Consider the following 19,856-nt stretch of genomic DNA (forward strand, 5'->3'; position numbering starts at 1 on the left):
TGACATGTGCAAAGCAGTGATATGGGCTTATTGCCACTTGTGGGTACTGTATCCTCAGCTGTTACAATGGCTTCCTTCTCATCCCACTGACACGTAACCTAGTAAGACCCAGAGTAGGGATATTCATACGGCTTTCTATCCCTTTAATTAAAATTCATGGCATAATTGTATTTTTTTCTACCATTATCAAGCTACTAACTTGAAAGCATCGCTTCTGTTTAAGTTTTGGTGAGAGCCAGAGGGCATGGTAAAGGTCTACAAAAATAGTCATCTGTGTGTTTATTTTTGTTGTTCATATAATACATTCATATGCATTGCATAATTCCAAAACATTGTCTATCAACAAGTAATATTCTTGTAGTGAACGTAACATGAAGATTCTAGTGTTTTAGTACATTAATTTTAAAGCTTATTTGTTGTATTAATCTTTATCTTGGTCAGTTCCTTTTCCACTAATAACGTAATACTTGAGTATAATTCCACTGACTTTGGAGGAGGGAAAACTGATTACAAAACAGAACGTTTTGAATTTCACCAATGTTTTAATATCTAGTAATATTAGAAATGGAAACATTACAGTAATTTTAGAGGGATTTTTATTTTAAGTGCCTCAATTTTTTTATTTATTTGTAGCAAAACATGTGGATTCAAAGTTAAGAGCTGGAAATAAAGAAGCAACAGATGAAGAGCTGGAAAGAATCCTTGACAAAATCATGATAATATTCAGATTCATTCATGGTAAGAAATGTTTAAGGTGTAAGAAGGGTTTAAAATTGATGTGATTTAAAATATGATCTTCAGTGCTACTGCTAGAATTGATAATTGATTTAATACAGCAGTGACAAACTTGTTACATGTTTGAATCTATAAACTGGGACTACAAAAGTAGAGACTGATGTCAGTGGGAGTTCTGCACAAAGACCAAAGGATAAATGTGGCCTCTGACCAGGAAGCTGGGAGGGTCACTCATAGGATTTTTCTCTCCTTGTGGTTTTTCTCCTAGATAGAGTATGTGGGAGCCCAGCGAATAGTGGCTAATCCTTTTCCTTTATCCCTGAGTGACCCTCCAGTCGTTGGGGGTTTACACCCCAGTAACAAAGAGGAAACCATTTAAACCTCAGTCATACTACAGGACCTCTTAGCAGATGTCTCAGGATACTTCCAAAGGAAGTGTGATGGGGCAAGGCCAGATGGCTATAGAAAAGTAGTGGGAGACAGATATATTAGTCCCAGGCTAAACAAATCCCTGTTACCAGGATAAGTAAACGGCAGCTGTGCCAGGTCAATTCAGACACCTGGGGCCAATTAAGATTTCTCCAGAAGGCAGGGAGAATGCTAGGTTGATTGGGACACCTGAAGCCAATTAGGGGCTGGCTGAAACTAGTTAAAAGCCTTCCAGTTAGTCAGTTGGGTGCATGTGTCAGAAGCTGTAGGAGGAAGCCACGCTGTTGGAGAAACTAAGCAGTACAAACTCTATCAGGTGCAAGGAAGGAAGCCCTGAGGTAACGGTGAAGGGGCTATTGAGTGGGGGCTGTTGTGGGGAGGTGGCCCAGGGAATTGTACACATTCTATTTCCAAAAAGTCAGCTACCATAGCTGCTACTATTAGGGTCCCTGGGTAGAAGCCCGGAGTAGAGGGTGGGCCCAGGCTCCCCCCTCTCCTCCCCTCCCCAATTAATCACTGAGGCTGAGAGACCACAAAGACGGTGCAAGGGAGGGTGGCTTCTCCTCACCTCCCTTGCTAGCTTATGATGAAAATGGCTCAGTAGGCTGTGACCCTTGCCTCTAGAGAGAGAAGGGCTACGTGGAGGGTCACAGTGAGCCTCTGAGGCTAGCGAAATCTGCCAGGAAGTGCGGGACCCACTGAGACAAGGGCAGAGCTTTGTCACAGAACGTTTAAACCTCCTAGAAATGTCATCAGTTGCATTCATCAATGATAGGCCTTTCTCACCAGACCACTGCAGCTTTGAAGCAGTTGTTTTGACTACTCCATTGAGGACGGTACACCAACTATATCTCTCCTCCCTCCCTTTGGATACCAGCGCGTGCGCTCTCTCTCTCTCTCTCTCTCTCTCTCTCTCACAGTGCTTGGAAGCAGATCACATCATACAAGTGGGTGTACAGCTGTAAAAGAGGAATACTTCACCCAGTTCAGCTCCTTCCTCTTCCCTAGTCCACCTTCCCTGTTTTTTAAGGACCCATTTCACAAGACTCTATTGATTCCGGAAGTGCAGTCTTTTTGGAGCTGGGAGCAGAGAGGAAGTTCCTTACCAGTATAAGGTTTCTATTTCCAGTACTTCCTGATTCCCCCCAAATCTTGTGGTCTTTGTCCCATTCTAAACCTCAGAAAACTAAACCGCTTCATCAGTAAGATCAAGTTCAGGATGGTCACCCTTGCTTCTGTTATCCCTTCCCTAGAGATTGGTATACTGCCCTTGATTTGCATGATGCTTACTTTCATGTGGCAATACATCCTGGCCACAAAAAGATTCTTCGGTTCATAGCAAGCAACAACAACTGCCTTTACACGTCGCTTCCCTTTGTGTTATCTTCGACCCCAAGAATCTTTGCCAAGTGCATGATAGCGGTGGTAGCCCCCCTGCACTGCGTAGATGTTCAGATATTTCCTTACCTGGACAATTGGCTAGTTCGGGGAAGATCAAGTACCCATGTCCAACGCAGTATCTTTGTCATCAGACCACTGCTCTCTGGTCCAGGCCTGAAATTTAATATAGACAAATTGAAGTTATAACCACACAGTGAATAACTTTTCATAGGGGCAGTACTTGACGCCATAACCACTGTGGGTTACCTTCCTGAGGACAGGATTCAGTCCATAGTTTTTTGGTCCTAAAATCTCACATCCAACTCAAAGACAAGTTTATTTCTGCTTACAACTATTGGGGTATGTGGCCTCATGCACATATGTGATTCTGCATTGCCAGATCTCACCTCCACTGTCTGCAAGCCTGGCTTTCCTCAGCATACTGACTGAGTGGCATTCACTTGTTGATTTGCGTACCTGCATAAGAGCTTCAGTCCCTGGACTACTGGATGGACCCTCTGAACGTCTTAAATGGGGTTCTCTTTTTGCCACCAGAACAGACTATGACTCTGGTAACAGATGCATCCACCAAAGGCTGGGAGGGTCATCTCGGTCAACTCCAGGCACAAGTTCTTTGGTAACCTCAGGAGGTCTCACTCCACATAAAAGTGTTAGCTCTGTGCTATTCATCAAGCCTGCAAGACGTTTGTATCCACCATCAGGAACCAGTTGGTTTAAGTTCTGATGGACAATACCACTACTATGTTTTATCTGAACAAGCAAGGGGCTGCAGGGTTATCTCAGTTGCTCTAACAAGCAAATTGCCTGTGGAATCTCTGTATAAGAAACACGGTCTTGCTAAATGCTTTACATTCCAGAGTTGAGGAACACTATTGTGGATTCCTTCAGTAGGAACTTGAGCAACACAAGTGGTCAGTCAGGAAGGATGTTCTTCTCCAGATCTTCCAATAGTGTGGGTACCTAGTAATAAACTTATTTGTGACCAACCTCAACAACAGATGCAGGGGATTTTGCTTCAGAGTGGGCTGCAGCCCAAGTTCCTTGCTGGATGCTTTTCTTCTTCCCTGGTTCAGTCATCTGCTCTATGCATTCCCCTCAGTTCCTCACATTCCAAGAGTACTCCAGGAAGATGAAAAGAGACCAGGCAACATAAATCCTTGTGGCACCAGCTTGGCTGTGACCATATTGGTTCATGGACCTACATCAGCTATCTATCAGGCCACTGATAATTTTACCCTGGTCCAGGATCTCCTATGTCAAAACTTGGACAGGTCTCTGAATCCTAACCGTAAATCTCTCTACCTGACTGCATGGATAATTTCTGGTTGAATATGTGTGAGAGATTATGGTCCTGAGAAGTCCAAGCCATCTTGGTGAGTAGCAGAAAGGACTCCACCAGGGCCACATATGCCGCAAAATGGAAGAAGTTTTTGATCTGGGTGCCATCCCACCATTATTTCCTCATTAAATAAAGATTACATTCATACTGGACTACCTACTGCATTTGAAATCATCTGGCCTTTCAGTTAGTTCAGTAAGAATCCACTTCACTTCTTCTCAGCAATACAGAATGACTTTTCTATCTTACCTTTTGATTACCTTCCTGAGCAATATTCCTAGACATCTGCAAGGCAGCAATGTGGTCACCTTTACATACCTTCTCCACGTACGGCTCTCTTTCTCAAGCTTTGTGAGATTACGCCAACTTTGGTAAATCAGTGTTGTGATCTCTTGTTCAGATAATCCAAAGTGGAATGTATATGCACACAATCACTCGAAGGAGAGAAAGTGTGTACTTTACCTGTATGGTAATTGTTATTCTTTGAGATGTGCTGTGCACATATACCTTCCATAATCTCTCCTACTTTCCCCACTGCTTCGGATGTTAGACTGTGGTATGCAGGAACAGAGAGGGAGATGGCAATAACCCTTGGCTAGGTGCATGAGGAGAGCAGGGGGCATATGAGCAGCCTAGTGCAGGCAAAAATCTACAACTCAAGTGCATTGGGAGCACTGACAACTCTAGTGAAACATATATGTGCACAGCACATCTTGAACAGTTACTGTACAGATATGTAACTGTGTTCCACTTTTCAGCAAGTCAAGAGAAAGGACACTTCTGTATAATTGAAGATAAGTAGTAAAGGTGTAATGTTTGATTTCTCAGGTTTTTTTGTTTTCTCTCCATACAGGTAAAGATGTGTTTGAGGCATTTTATAAAAAAGATTTGGCCAAAAGACTGCTGGTTGGAAAAAGTGCATCCGTAGATGCTGAGAAGTCAATGCTGTCAAAGCTTAAACATGGTGAGCAGCTGCAAATGTTGAATTTTTTGCTTCTTTTAGTTTTTAAACCTGAACCTTTATTTTTATTTGTTAAAGTGACTGGGCCAGATTTTCAAAAGAGCTGAGCACCCTACGGCTCCCACTGTTCAGAGTAGGAACTGCTGATTGCTATGTACTCGAGGAAATGTACAAGTTTAATTTAGGTGTATAAATGGGAGTGGAGTTCTTTTTGGAAATCTGTGACATTAAGCTGTGCTGTGCTTTTGGGACTTTAGAGAACAGACTAACCTTATAATTTCTCTGATCTGTCCAGGAGCGGGCTGGACATTACAGAGCACATAGTTTGGGGAAAATTTGGGACTGGCAGTGTGTTGGGGTGAACCCTGTCACACTGGTATAGTTATGCCGGTTTTGCACACAGCTTGCTATTTTAACTGAGGTTTACACTTCAAGCACTGGTAAAATAGTTTGACGTGATTTTCAAGTGAAAAGGCTGCGAACAATTAAAGAAAGTTCACAATTTTATTATTTTCTGTTTGTTTCGGGTAAAGGAAGTGGAACAAAGGAAAGTGTAAAGATGAATAAGAAGCTGAAAAGGCAGGAGCCTCGGCTTATCTGGATTTGCATCCCAAGGACCGTCACACTAGCCCAACATTAGGCTTAAGCTTTTATTACTTGTTTTATGTTTATTGCAATCATGGAAACTTTGCTTTAATTTATGTGACAGAATGTGGTGCTGCTTTCACCAGTAAACTGGAGGGAATGTTCAAGGATATGGAACTTTCAAAAGATGTCATGATTCAGTTTAAGCAGGTAAATTTAACTTCTTATACTTATGCATGGTATATTTACACTAGCTAGGATGATGTCACATAATTGTATTAAATTAAACCGTGACAAAACAGATTTTCCACAGATTATTTATAGTTCAGCGAATCTGCTGGGACGTTATTTGACCCTATAGTTTCATTTGATTTTCTTTTTGACTCTTAATAATAAAGCCTGAATGTAGTGTTGCCACTAAATTTATTATTAGACCCATCTCTAAAATTGATTTTAAGACTCCATTTTATCATGTGAGAATTATTGCCAGGCTGTGACTAGTTCAGAATGAATGATCTGGTGATGAATGTTCTTGTGCCATACAGACTGGATTGTTGCTGTTATGTTCTCTGGATGCCCAGCCCAAGTGCTGTCTAGACTGCATTTCTTTCAAAATGTACCACCGTGTGTCTTCTTAACATCCCTTAAATGTTTTTTATGGAATCTTTAAAATTCTTTTGACTTTGAAGTCCTTTAGAAGAACAGATCTAATAGACCTAATTGATAATCATCTTGTCTGTTTTGTTCCCAACCATTCACTATGTTCCGAATTGCCTAGGTATGTAGTGTGCCTTTGCACGACTTTTAGACAGTGGGAGCCAAGAGCATTTTCCAACTGTGGACATCACCTCTAGAAAACTTCCTGACTCTGTCCATAATTTCCAGCTGGAATCAGTATTTTAAAAAAATTAAGAGCGCCTATATTAGCTGTAGGAGTTAATTGTTTTTGATCACAGATTTTTATATTGCGCAGTGCTCCAATGAGAAATGCTTTATAAATTCAACTTTGGTTTATAGTCAGCTCTTCGGGTGTTTTAATAAATTGCCGGAATTCATTGTGCCAAAACTAATTCACTGTTTGTTTGCTTTTTAAAAAAAACAGTATTCCAGATAGTAATTAGCAGAAGCCATTTATTGATATACTTTTCTACGTTTATTTTTAATTTATTGTGTTAGCAGGGTTTTTAACAGGTTTGGGTTTTTTTAATTTAATTTTATTTTAGTATATGCAGAACCAAAGTGATCCAGGCAATATAGACCTGACGGTAAATATACTTACTATGGGATATTGGCCAACGTACACACCCGTGGAAGTCCACTTAACTCCAGAGGTGAGTCTTTTAGAACTAGAATTTGCAGTCTATCATGGTGGAGGGGTAGGAATCTCAATATTTAGGTTGCCTAACGCATCCAATTTTAACTGTTTTCAATTACTTATAACTAGACTAGTACTCCTGAGAGAATTCTGCACAAAAAATTTAAAAATTCTGCACCCAAAAAAAAAAATCTGCATACAGTATTTTAAAATTCTGCAAATTTTGTCAATAAATAAATGTGGAGGCTCCAGCATGGCGATGGGGAGCACAGGCCACAGACTGCACGGCTTCCCTTTGCTTCCCTGTCAGAAAGTAATTTTTCTGCAGGGAAGCAAATAATTCTGCGCATATGCAGTGGTGCAGAATTCCCCCAGGAGTAAACTAGAATAGGTCAAAACTTCTCAAATTACAAAGGTGGGTGGGGGAGAGGAAGTGATTGAAAATTCACAAAATGGTTAACCAGTCAGCCTTCAGAACATAAAATATTGTGAAAAAAAACATTTTGAAAACAATAAAACAGCTTATAGACATGCCTGTTTTACAATATAATCAAGTAATCAGAAGTTAGACAATGCCAACATTATGGTTGCATGTGCAATCATAATTCTGCCACATGGTGCGTTTTGATATAATCTCTAAGGCCACGTCTACACTACCCGCTGGATCGGCGGGTAGTGATCGATCTATCAGGGATCGATTTATTGCGTCTAGTGTAAATCGATCCCTGATTGCTCCGCTGTTGATTCCGGAACTCCACCATGGCGAGAGGTGGCAATGCAGTTGACGGGGGAGCGGCGGCCATTGATCCCGCGCTGTGAGGACACGAAGTAAGTGATTCTAAGTTGATCTAAGATAAGTGAACTTCGGCTACGCTTTTCTCGTAGCTGAAGTTGCATATCTTAATCGATTCCCCCCTTCCCCCCCCCACCAGTGTAGACCAGGCCTAATAGGGTGACCAGATGTCCCGATTTTATCTTATATATGTGCCTGTTACTCCCAACCCTGGTCCTGATTTTTCACACTGGCTATCTGGTCACCTTAGTCTTTAATTCCACAAGACCCTTCTTCTTTCAAAAAAGCAACCACTTTATTTACTTGAAATGATCCTGAAAACAAATATTCTTCAAGTGATTGCTCATGTGCATTCCAATAGGTGTGTGCGTGCGCTGCACGCACGATCGTCGGAGGGTTTTTGCCCTAGTGGTACCCTTTGGTCGGCTGTGGAGACCCCTGGAGTGGTGCCCCATTGCAGTGTATATAGGTCCCTGCCAACCTGCCGCCTGCTCAGTTCCTTCTTACCTCCAGTGATGGTCATTGGAGCAGCTGTCTCTTGCATTCTCAAGTGCCTGCCTAGTGGTTCCCTTTTCTAAGTTGTACATAGTTGTGAGTTCGTTAGATAGTAGTTTGTAGTTAGTTGGACTTACTTCAGAGGGCTTCCCCCCTGCCCTAGTTTCCCCAGGCATGGGGGCATGCCTCGGTTGCAGGAGTTTAAGGTGTGCGAGAAGTGTGCAAAACCTATGCCCACAGGCGATCTGCACGCTTCCTGTCTCAAGTGTTTAGGAGAGGGCCATCAGACAGAGAAGTGCCCAATTTGCAGGAGCTTTAGACCTAGGATTAAGAGAGCGGGACTATCATTTGAAGCTCCTCCTGATGGAGTCAGCCCTCCACCCACAGCTGGCACTGGAAGAGACACAGGCATTATTGGTGTACAGCGCCCCGGCCTCAGTGCGGGATGTCCCAGCACCGAGGAAGGACTCCTCTAAGGAGTACCGGCACTGCTTCCCAACTCATAAGGCCAGTGCCACCAGGCAGCACCGCTTGCAGTCCCTGGTGCCGCATAAGAAAAAGAAAGCGGACAGAGGTCATTCATGGCAGAAAGACCCGTCAAGAAGCCATGAGGGGACTCCAGTGGGGTGCGTCCTCCGGCAGGACACCCATGGGCCTCAAGACCCGGCACCGTTGACTCTGGCCCCAACAGGATGCCCGTCGAGTCTGGTGCTGGTGGACTCCCTGACTCGTGAGGATTTGGAGGAAGAGCTCGATCTTTCTGCCATGACGGTGCAGTCCCTGGTATTGCAAGCCCAGGCACCGGCGGTAGCACCAGCTGCAGCGTCTATCCCTACATCTCATGTGGCTCCGGCACCCTTTGCAGCACCGATGGCGGCACCGCCTCTGGTTCATCATTGTGGCAAACCTATCATGTTACAGCGCTGCTCACCATCTCCCCGTGATTCCCCCCATAGCCACGTTGCTGGCTCGCCACACCCACAGGGCTCTGGAAGATCCCATATGAGACAGGGACTCTGGCCCTGAACTCCTGAGGCGTGGAAACTCCATGGCTGAATCCACTTAAGCTTCAGTGTTCAGACCCAGTGAGGGAGGTCTTGCTGGGGAGTGGGAAACCCTCCACTCGTGCCACATACCTGGCAAAGTGGAAGAGTTTTTCCATTTGGGCTTGGCAAAGGGGAACCAAACTGCAGCTAGCGCCAATTTCCCTTATTTTGGACGACCTGTTATACCTTAAGCAGCAGGGATTAGCAATATCATCTCTCTGGGTACACCTTGCTGCCATTTCGGCCTTTCACCTGGGGGCAGCGCATGGGTCAGTTTTCAGTAATCCCATGGGGGCAGGTTTCTCGAAGGCTTAAACAGACTTTATCCCCAGGTACGATGGCCCATTCTCCAAGTATGATGGCCCATTCCCCAGTGGGACCTCAACCTGGTCCTGTCTGCGCTCATGGGGTCTCCTTTCAAGCCCATGGCAACCTGTCCTCTGCCCTACCTTTCCTGGAATGTGGCTTTTCTGGTGGCCATGACATCAGCCAGAAGGGTATCTGAGCTCAGAGTCCTGACTTCCGAACCCCTCTATACGGTATTTTATAAAGACATGGTGCAGCTACGCCCTCACCCTGCATTTCTGCCAAAGGTAGTCTCCCAGTTTCATGTGAAACAAGACATATTTTTACCTGTGTTCTTCCCTAAGCTGCATGCCAGTAACAGAGAGCGCATGTTCCATTCCCTGGACGTTAGACTTGCCCTAGCATTCTACATGGAGCACACAAAGCCATTCCGTAAGTCACCACAGCTCTTTATAGCAATCACAGAAAGGATGAGGGGGCTCCTGATCTCATCCCAGCGCATTTCATTATGGATCACATCCTGTATCAGGACTTGCTATGACCTAGCTAAAATTCCAGCCCCTCCGCTTACGCCGCACTCCACGAGAGCGCAGGCATCGTCCGCAGCATTCCTAGTGAAGGTCCCTATCCAGGACACATGCAAGGCAGCAACATGGTCTTCTATCCACACCTTCACGTCATACTATGCCATTACCCAACAAGTAAGGGACGATGCAGCCTTTGGCAGGGCAGTCTTGCACTCAGCAACCAGGTGAACTCCGACCCCTCCCCCAGGGAAACTGCTTGGACGTCACCTATTGGAATGAACATGAGCAATCACCCGAAGAAGAAAAAACGGTTACCTACCTTTCGTAACTGTTGTTCTGCAAGATGTGTTGCTCATGTCCATTCCAAATCCCGCCCGATTCCCCTCTGTCAGAGTATTCCGGCAAGAAGGAACTGAGCAGGTGGCCAGTCGGAAGGGACCTATATACACCACCATAAAGGCGCCACTCCAGGGGACGCCACAGCCAACTCGACGGTTCCACTAGGGGAAAAACCTTCCGATGATTGTGCACGCGGCGCACGCACACACCTATTAGAATGGACATGAGCAACGCATCTCGAAGAACCACAGTTACGAGAGGTAGGTATCCGTTTTATTTATGTTACCAGATATTGCAAAGCCTATTTTGAAAGTGATTAACATAATTAGGTTGTAATGTCAAATATATACACAAACACCTTTTTTTTTTTTTTAACCCCTCACTTTCACTGAAGGGAGGCAGGCTGAGTGTTGGGACCCAACAGTGGTTGTAGCTGTGACACTGGATTTACAGGCAGGGGAAGCTTTTGCCCTTTCACTCCCCTAGCATCTTCGCTAGAGGAGCGGGCTACTCTGCAAGGGTTCAGCCATGGCAGACAGTTGATGGAGATGGGAGGCCTTAAACTCTCCACTGACTGCTCCTAATGGGGGTGGAACAGGATAGTGGGGGAATGGGACATAAAGTGCTGACAACAGCCTTGGCTGCAGTTAGGAGGACGAACCAAAGGCAGGAGTTGCAGAGAGTTCTTTCCCAGGTGTCTGGCTGGTGGGTTTTGCCAACATGCTCCGGGTTCAACAGATCATCATATTTGGGATTGAGAAGGAATTTCCCCCAAAGTGAGATTGGCAGAGACCCTGGGAGGTTTTTATCTTACTCTGCAGCATGGGGCCTGGGTCACTTGGTGGTTTAAACAAGTAAATGGTGGATTCTCTGTAACTGAAGTCCTCAAATTATGATTTAAAGACTTCAAGTAATTCAGCCAGTGGTTATAGGTCTGTTATGAGAAGGGGTAGGTGAGGTTCTGTGGCCTGCAATGTGCAGGAATTCAGACTAGGTCCGGGGTGGGCAAACTTTTTGCCCCGAGGGTCACATCTGGGAATAGAAATTGTATGGTGAGCCGTGAATGCTCACAAAATTGGGGTTAGGGTGTGGGACGGGGTGAGGGCTCTGGTTGGGGGTGCAGGCTCCAGGGTGCTGCCAGAAATGAGTTCAGGGTGCAAGAGGGGGCTCCAGACTGAGGTGGGGGAGTAGGGTGTGAGGTGGGGTGGGGCTGGAGATGAGGAGTTTGGGGTGTAGGAGAATGAGCCGGGCTGGGACCGAGGGGTTCAGCAGGTAGGAGGGAGATCAGGGGTGGGCAGAGGGTTGGGGTGTGGGAAGGGATGCAGGTTCCAGCTGGGGGTGTGGGCTCTGGGATGGGGCTGAGGATGAGAGGTTTGAGGTGCAGGAGGGTGCTCCGGGCTGGGATCGAGGGGTTCAGAGGGTGGGAGGGGGATCAGGGTTGGGGCGTGGGGAGAGGCTCAGGGGTGCAGGCTCCGGGCAGCGCTTACCTTCAGCGGCTCCCAGAAGCAGCGGCTATGTCACGGCTCCGGCCAGGCAGCTCTGCGCACCGCCCTGTCCGCAGGCGCGCTGCCCCTGCAGCTCCCATTGACTGCAGTTCCCGGCCAATGGGAGCTGCGGGGGCAGCGCTTGGGGCGGGGGCAGTAAGCGGAGTGGAGGCCCCTGGCTGCCCCTTCATGTAGGAACCGGAGTGGGGCCATGTCGCTGCTTCCAGGAGCGCTGTGGCACAGCCCTTGACCCTGCTCCTTGGCTGGAGCAGTGGAGCGGGGCAAATGCCAGACCATGCTCCCCAACGGAAGCTTGAGGGTCAGTTTAAAACGGCTGGCGGGCCAGATTTGGCCTGCGGGCCATAGTTTGCCCACCACTGGACTAAATGATCACTATGATCCCTTCTGGTCTTCAAGTCTGTGAGGACTTGGCAGCAGAGTGCAAAATGGGAGTGGGGCTTTTCAGAACCTTCTCTCCTCCTCCTCCTCTAACTACATCACATGTGGGGAACAGATGTTGGTAGGCCCAGGATGAAATCACCACTTTGGTATATGTTCTTATTCTTTTAATGGGAATTTGGTTTTATCTTAACTAAAATTTATTTTGTTTCAAGAAAATTATATTATATGAATGTCTGGCATCAATTTTTGCTCTGTTTAAGCTGGAACCAATGTAAATGAGGGCAGATTTGGCCCTTGAACTTTACTTTTGTGTAAACTTTGATTTAAAATACTAAGATGAGCCTAACACACTACTGTGAAAATCAGTCTGTTTGGTTACATTTGGTACAAGATAAGTAACTTTTTTCCCTCTTTTTCTTCTTTGTTTACAGATGGTTAAGCTTCAAGAGGTATTTAAGACCTTTTATCTTGGAAAACACAGTGGTCGAAAGCTTCAATGGCAGACCACTTTAGGGCATGCTGTCTTGAAAGCAGAATTTAAGGAAGTATGTTTGCTTATTTTATGCTTAATCATCTGCTTTTAAATAAAATAACTTATTTGGCATCTCTTTCCTTTTTAAGCAGTATATTAATAAAACAATTTTTTGCAGAGAAGAATCTAACAATATTCTATATTAACTATTTAGAAAAGTGTTTTCTTTGCCATTTATTTAGAATGTGGTATTTTAGTTAAACGTGTCAAAACTCCAGTGTGAAACATCTTTCAGCATTGACTGTTGTGGGTCAATAAGTCTCATTCATTGATGAAAAGAAGCCTGTAGCAGGCAGGAAACTATAAAAGAATGGGGTGGACATTTTTTTAAATAGTATTTTGAAGGAACCTAGTGATTTGAATATTAGCCCTAGCTATTACAAAGCCATGCTGAAAAGTATCAGTGGTATAATTTAATGAATGTGGTTAAATTTAAATGCTTGTTGAATTATTAAACAATTGAAATGTTTCTTAACATAGCTTTTGTTCTGTCTGATGAGATATCTTCATCAGTAACGCAACCTCATTGTACCAGAGCACAGATAAAAATTTTACTCTGATGTTAATGATGACTAGTTATAAATACAAAATTTAGAGCCCTGGGATCATGTGAAGTTAAGATGACTGACAAGTTTGTAATAGGCTTAAAATGTTGTTTGTGCATGGAGATCCTGAGTTATTAATCTCCTTCCCATTGCCTAATTTTACAAATGCCACACTTCTGTTAAGGCTATTGCTGCAGAATTGCATGAATTAGAGAATTTGTGTTCCGTCAAGTTTTATCTGACACTGATATCTTTCATGTTAGTTTGCTTATCTCTATTAAATAACTCATTGGGTGAAATTCTAGCTTCATTTAAGTCAGAGAGTTTTGCTATTGACTTCATTGAAGTCAGGATTTCACCCATTGTATGTACCTGGAAGAAAATGCTGTTAAATGAATACTGGGCTATTCAGGTAATCTGTTGGTGCGCTACACTACCAATATAATGTCCAGGGTTGTTGGGTTTTGGTTGGTTGGGTTGGTTTTTTCTTTTTTTGTTTTTGTTTTTTTGTAATTTGTCTTGCTATTGTTACATTTCCTTGGCACCACATACTAGGATACATAATCAGGCTGCAGAATCCTTTTAAATACACATATCTTTTCATCTAGAACAGGGGTTCTCAAACTGGGGGTCAGGACCCCTCGGGGTCACGAGGTTATTACCTGGGGGTCGTGAGCTGTCAGCCTCCACCCTAAACCTTGCTTTGTATCCAGCATTTATAATGGTGTTAAATATATAAAAGTGTTTTTAATTTATTGGGGGGTCACAGTCAGAGGCTTGCTATGTGAAAGGGGTCACCAGTACAAAAGTTTGAGAACCACTGATCTAGAAGCTATTTGTTAAATAATCTATAGATTGTACAGCTTGTCATCAGAGTTGTTTTTGAAGTTTTCCACTGTATAGAATACAGTTGATACTCTAAATGTTGTACACAGCTCTAGAAATCATTTATAGTTACTTGTGGGTTTTTTTGTTTCCTTTGTAGGGAAAGAAAGAGTTTCATGTGTCACTCTTCCAGACATTAGTGCTGCTTATGTTTAATGAAGGAGATGAATTTATTTTTGAAGAAATTAAAATGGCTACTGGCATAGGTATGAAAAATTACTTCATACATTCATTATTTTCTTTCATTTGAATAGCTTCTAAATAGTACTTTGGATGTAAAAGTCTAATTTTAAGTACAGCAGAATGTTTCTAATTTCAGTGACTTGCAATGGCTATTTTTGTGAATCAGCGAGTACGTAAATACCAAAAAGATAAGCCATATATACTTCTACTACTTTGTGGATAACATTGATACTTCATAAATTTATTAGTAAATGATCTGTAGTATATTTTGTAAAAACTGATGCATTCTTATTAACAAGACCTCACTACAGCTTTTTTTTAGTTCTTTGAGAAGTCGAGAGACTCCATTTTTTTCTGTGCAGATTATAAAATGTGCAGATTATTAAGGTTCTATTGTAGTTTCAATTATCATACTTTAAAATGACCTTTTTAGAACAATTGCATTAGTTTTGGATTGGAGAGGGGGTGTTGAATTAATAATGTCTTTGCGTGATTGTCCATGTGTATTCTGCTTCTGGTGCACATGCACCCCATGGGCACAAGATAAAATTTTTTTTTTTTTTTAATACCAGTGCCTGTTGAGACTGTGCCTGTGGCCCACATGCCTTCTGGCACTCCACAGCTGAGGGCATAAAGGGCGGAGCAGCTGTAACCCCCTTCCAGTTACTTTTTACTACCCAAGACAGCAAGATGGAACCTCTACACTGTCCACATCTCTGCACACTGTGCACTTGTTTTCTCTAGTTTTTAGTGAGTGTTTCTTAATATATTTCTCTTATAGTTAAGCCTGTTGGCATTTTTGTTTTAAAAGGAGGGAAAAAATGAGAAGACAAGCTCTTCAACTTCCCAGATATTCCCAGTACCAGATCCCCTGGATATGGTGCTGTTGAAATCCCAAGGATTCAAATCCTATCCCTCTTGTGTGGTAGCCATTCCTATCAATCCTGACACTCCATGTGCTGCTTCTGCCTCTGTGAAGCATATACACAAGATAAAATGCTTGATATGTTTCTCTTTTTCAAAGAGGACACACAAAGAAAGGGAATCCTGCCAAAACTTTTTCTCTTGGAGAGATCTGTAAGGGCATTATCTGAGCCCGAGGAGAAGCAACAGCCAAACTAGACCAGTCTCTGTGAGTGCTCCAGTAAGTCCCAGGTCTACCTTGAACTTCAGGGCTCACTTGTTGACTAGACAGAGCTTCTAACTCAGCCTCAGTTCAATCTTCTGAGGAGAGAGGGAGGAAAGAATACTGGTCTCATTGGAGACACCGATTTTCCTCATCAGCACTGAGTAAGTCCAAACCAGGGGGCAGTTCAAGGCTCAGATTTAGTACTGCTGATGTCTCTGCACCATTTTGTCACCAGATAACCTCAGCACTGCTTTTGGAGTCTGTTCCTGACTCTACCAATACTGATCAATTGGCCACAAAACACCCAGCATTGATACACCTGGCACTGGCATCCAAACACCTTGCCTTGGCACTAGAGTGCTCCATACCATAGCACCCACCATGCTACCAGCTGATCTGGAGGACAAGCTGTCAGTCCTGATGAGATTCGCAGTACTGATTGACTTGACAGTAGCCAACCCGCTGGAGTCACCATTGCGGACAACTACTAGGAAGCTCCTAGCCCTGGTGCCATCTGGATCCACCATCTCAATTCCTGCACAGGATACCCTTGGGCCTTGTAGAACTTCTGAGAAAACTGTTCAACTTATGGAGAAGATATGCTCCTTCTCCACATCTGAGCGAAGTGAAGATATGTCACCCACCTACTTGCCATGCTCGCCTCTCTATGGGTATGTCTACACTACCCGCCGGCTCCGCAGACAATGATCGATCCAGCGGGGATTGATTTATCGCATCTAGTCTAGATGCGATAAATCGACCCTCAAGCGCTCTCCCATAGACTCCTGTACTTCGCCGCTGCGAGAGGTGCAGACAGAGTCGATGGGGGAGCAGCAACAGTCGACTCACCGTAGTGAAGACACCGCGATGAGTAGATCTAAATACGTCGACTTCAGCTACAATATTCACGTAGCTGAAGTTGCGTAACTTAGATCAATTTCCCCCCCTCCCACCCCTACCCCACAGTGTAGACCAGGGCTATGATGACCCAAGCTATTCCAACGGGGAGTCCAGAGGACATCCCAGAACCCATTGTGATATCTTCCTTCTCTCCAAACCCCTAGTTTAAGCAATAATGGCCATGCTGAGCCTGTTTGGGGATGCCACCCAGTAGAAAGACTTCATTGGTTCTCCTGCCTCCAAAGCCAGGTCTGTGTTCCCTCTTAATCCATTTCAGGAAGGTCAGCTGGTCCACTGTACATCTCAACATCAGTACCAGGACACAGAGAAGGATGATCTACAAGAGACAGATGTCTAGCCTATCTCAACAGTGATATTATCATCTTCGCCTGATGAGTCTGTCCCCCTTACGTCTGGCAGTGCTGAAACAAACTATCTGATCTTCCAGCAGCTTCTCCAGTCAGTTACCCTGGAAATTGCAGTAGAGAGAATGCAGGAAAAGTCACACTAACTTCTGCATCCTGTGCTCCTTGGGCTCTGGTAGATTGGCAATGCCAATAAATGAAGGCTTGTTGGAACCAGCAAGAGACCTATGATAGACCCCAACTTCAGTGGAACCCACTTCAAATAAGGCAGATAGGTGCTACCAAGTCCCCTCAAAGTAGTTTGAGTACTTTTATAATGACCATACACCTGGGTCCTTGGTGGTTGCAGCCATCCATGAGAGGTCCAAACAGCAGGGACCACCCAAAATGACACCATGGCACAAGGACCCCAGCAGACACCTAATAGATATGATGGTCATGGTCTCACAAGAAGCCCTCTCATTGTTAGATTAGTGGAAGGATCCTCTATATGTGCACAGCAGAGGGCCATTCTTACTGCCTCTATCCACTAAACAGCTGGTGACTAGACGCGTCCACTCTTGGATGGGGAGCTCATCTGGACCATTTTAAGATGCAGGGACTATGATCTGTCCCCCCCAAGGAGTAAATCTCCACATAATATCCTAGGGCTAAGAGCTGTTAGCCAAGTCTGCATGGCATTCCTATATTATACCCACCATATTCTGAGGAACCACAATCCAAGTACTGAAGGACAATACTACAGCAATGTACTACATCGGTAAGCAGGGAGGGGCACACTCATTACCTCTCTGCCAGGAAGCAATCCATCTCTGAGACTGGTGTATCAGCCTCCAAGTAACACTTTTGGCCCTACATCTTTCATGCTTGCAGAACACCGTAGCAGATCAATTCTGCACACAATACACAAGCGTTCAGTCAAGAACACATTTCTGCAAGACATCTACATCTACAAATGGGGATGCCCAAGGATAGATCTGTTTGCCATAGACTAGAACAAGCAATGCCAAGTATTTTGCTCTAGAGGAGGATCTGGCCTTCTGCATCCCCTGGATTTTGGGATTCGTGTTTACCCACTCATTCCACTGATACAGAGGATCCTGAAAAAGCTCAAACAGGATGATAATGACAACACCAGCATGGCCCAGACAGTTCTGGTAGTCTGAGCTGATGAGCCTGTCAACACAGCCCCCAATCACACTTATGGTTCAGCCAGATGTAATCATACAAACTGAGGGCCAGATCCTACACCCAAACCCAGCATCGCTGCACCTTGCAGGCTGATGCTGGCTGGCTAACAGCCACAGACAAAATCTGCTCCATGGAAGTCCAGAACGTTCTGGCTTGTAGCAGAAATGATTCCATTCGAGTAACTTATTCAGCTAAATTGAAGAGGTTCTTTTTTGGGCAATGCAGAAGCACCTACTCCCACTAGAAAACCCAGTAGCAACTATTACTTACTGGCCCTAATGCATTTGGGACTCTCAATTACTTCTATGGAAGTCCATCTGATGGCAGTTTCTGCTCATCCTCCAACTGAAGATCTGTCTTCACACCAAACAGTTGCTAGGTTCCTCAAGAGCTTCAGGTCTTTCCTCTAGTCCGAGAGATCCTGTCCCTCTGGAACCTCACTGTTGTATTATCAGGGTTAATGAGGCCTCCCCCTGAAACTTTTATTTACTTGCTCTTTATATTACCTGTCTATGAAGACCATCTTCTTAGTGGTTAAAACCTCATCCAGAAAAATAGGACAGATCCAAGCCCTCATAGCAGGACCCCTGTATACAGTATTCCATAAGGGCAAAGTGACATTAGGACCTCACCCAAAGTTCTTTCCTAAAGTTGTCTCAGATTTTCACCTGAATCAGGTGATTCACCTGTCAATTTTCTTTCCCAATCCTTGTGCTAATCCAGGGGAAGTTAAATTTCACGTTAGATGTTGTTGGGACTCTCTTATTTGGACAGAATAAGACCATTCGGGAGCTTGCCTAGACTGTTTCTGGCCTTTGCTGAGGGGATGAAAAGTCAGCCTATATCCACCTAAAGACTATCTAAATGAAACTCAGACTGTCTTGCTCTATGAGTGTGTGTTTGGACCCACCTATGCAGATAGGAACCATTCCACCAGAGCTCCAGCAACCTCTGACGCACACTTTGACAGAGCTGTCTTACAGACATCCTTTCAGTAGACTGTGATCACCCACTTTCAGAAGGTGATATCACTGCTTGTGAGTCACCAGAAGTAGACATATGGACATCACTTGAAGAAGAGTAGAGTGGTTACTTATGGTGTAGTAACTGGTTCTTCAAGGTATGTTGTCCACATGTATGCCATGATCCGCATGCCTTATCTGCTAGTTTGCAGCCCTAGATCAGGTGGATTCTGTTTTAGTGAAGAGTGGTTGCTGCCACTCCCCCTTTTCATCCTCTTCTATGCAGCACCAGAGAGGCTATGTCTAGACAGCAATGTAAACCTAAGGTTAGTGGGACTCAAGTCAGCTGATGTGTGTCAGAGAACCTTGGGCTTTAACATCTATCCTGCACTTTAACCCTAGATTAAGAATTTTCTGACCCGTGCTCAAACCTAGGGCTTTGAAGTCCACACTGTAGAGCACAAACCCAAGTCAAAGTAACCCTATCCCCAGTAACCCTATACCTAGCATCCTCAACCCCCATGTCGACACTCTGGCCCTTCAAATGTGTAGCACTGTGGACAAACTCTCTTGCCCACCCTGTTTCCTAACTGCAGTGGTGCTATTAATGGGACTTGGGTGCCCATAAGGAACACATGAGTACATAAACGGCATAAGTAGCTCCTTTGGTGGCTGTCTCAGTAGAACGACTGCAGTTTGAGAAGGCTTGCTAGTCAACTACCAACTAATGTGAGAATTGGGCTCTCCAGCTCTAAGCTGAGTCATAGTGGCAGGAAAATGCCCATGTGCATCTATTCTGAGGATAATTAGAACATCAATCTCTCCAGGACTGTCAAACTATTAAATGAAATGTTGCCATTCTTAATTTTTAAAGTGGGAAGTTCAAAGAAGGTGTCTGTCTGTTTTGAAATTTGACATAAAATGAAGGTATCAGAGGAAAACACACACACACCAGTCTGGCTGCTGCCGGCTGCAGAGTGATGAAGTGCATGCCCAAGGCTTGGGGT

General features: G+C 44.4%; 1 protein-coding gene and 1 long non-coding RNA gene across 2 annotated transcripts in view; one reads left to right on the plus strand and one right to left on the minus strand.

Annotated features, from left to right (window-relative positions):
- The window catches only part of CUL4A (cullin 4A), a 90,886-nt gene that overhangs the window by 60,803 nt on the left and 10,227 nt on the right, over positions 1 to 19,856 (plus strand). The window contains exons 12-17 of the mRNA XM_048855665.2: positions 634 to 738; positions 4,758 to 4,868; positions 5,575 to 5,660; positions 6,674 to 6,781; positions 12,589 to 12,702; positions 14,220 to 14,325. Coding sequence (XP_048711622.1) covers positions 634 to 738; positions 4,758 to 4,868; positions 5,575 to 5,660; positions 6,674 to 6,781; positions 12,589 to 12,702; positions 14,220 to 14,325 — 630 coding nt within the window. The remainder of the gene's footprint in view (positions 1 to 633; positions 739 to 4,757; positions 4,869 to 5,574; positions 5,661 to 6,673; positions 6,782 to 12,588; positions 12,703 to 14,219; positions 14,326 to 19,856) is intronic.
- The window catches only part of LOC125639226 (uncharacterized), a 59,013-nt gene that overhangs the window by 31,465 nt on the left and 7,692 nt on the right, over positions 1 to 19,856 (minus strand). The window contains exon 3 of the long non-coding RNA XR_012669102.1: positions 2,632 to 2,718. This is a non-coding gene — a long non-coding RNA (uncharacterized LOC125639226). The remainder of the gene's footprint in view (positions 1 to 2,631; positions 2,719 to 19,856) is intronic.

Source organism: Caretta caretta, chromosome 1, assembly GCF_965140235.1.
Source record: "Caretta caretta isolate rCarCar2 chromosome 1, rCarCar1.hap1, whole genome shotgun sequence".
NCBI classification, from domain to species: domain Eukaryota; kingdom Metazoa; phylum Chordata; order Testudines; family Cheloniidae; genus Caretta; species Caretta caretta.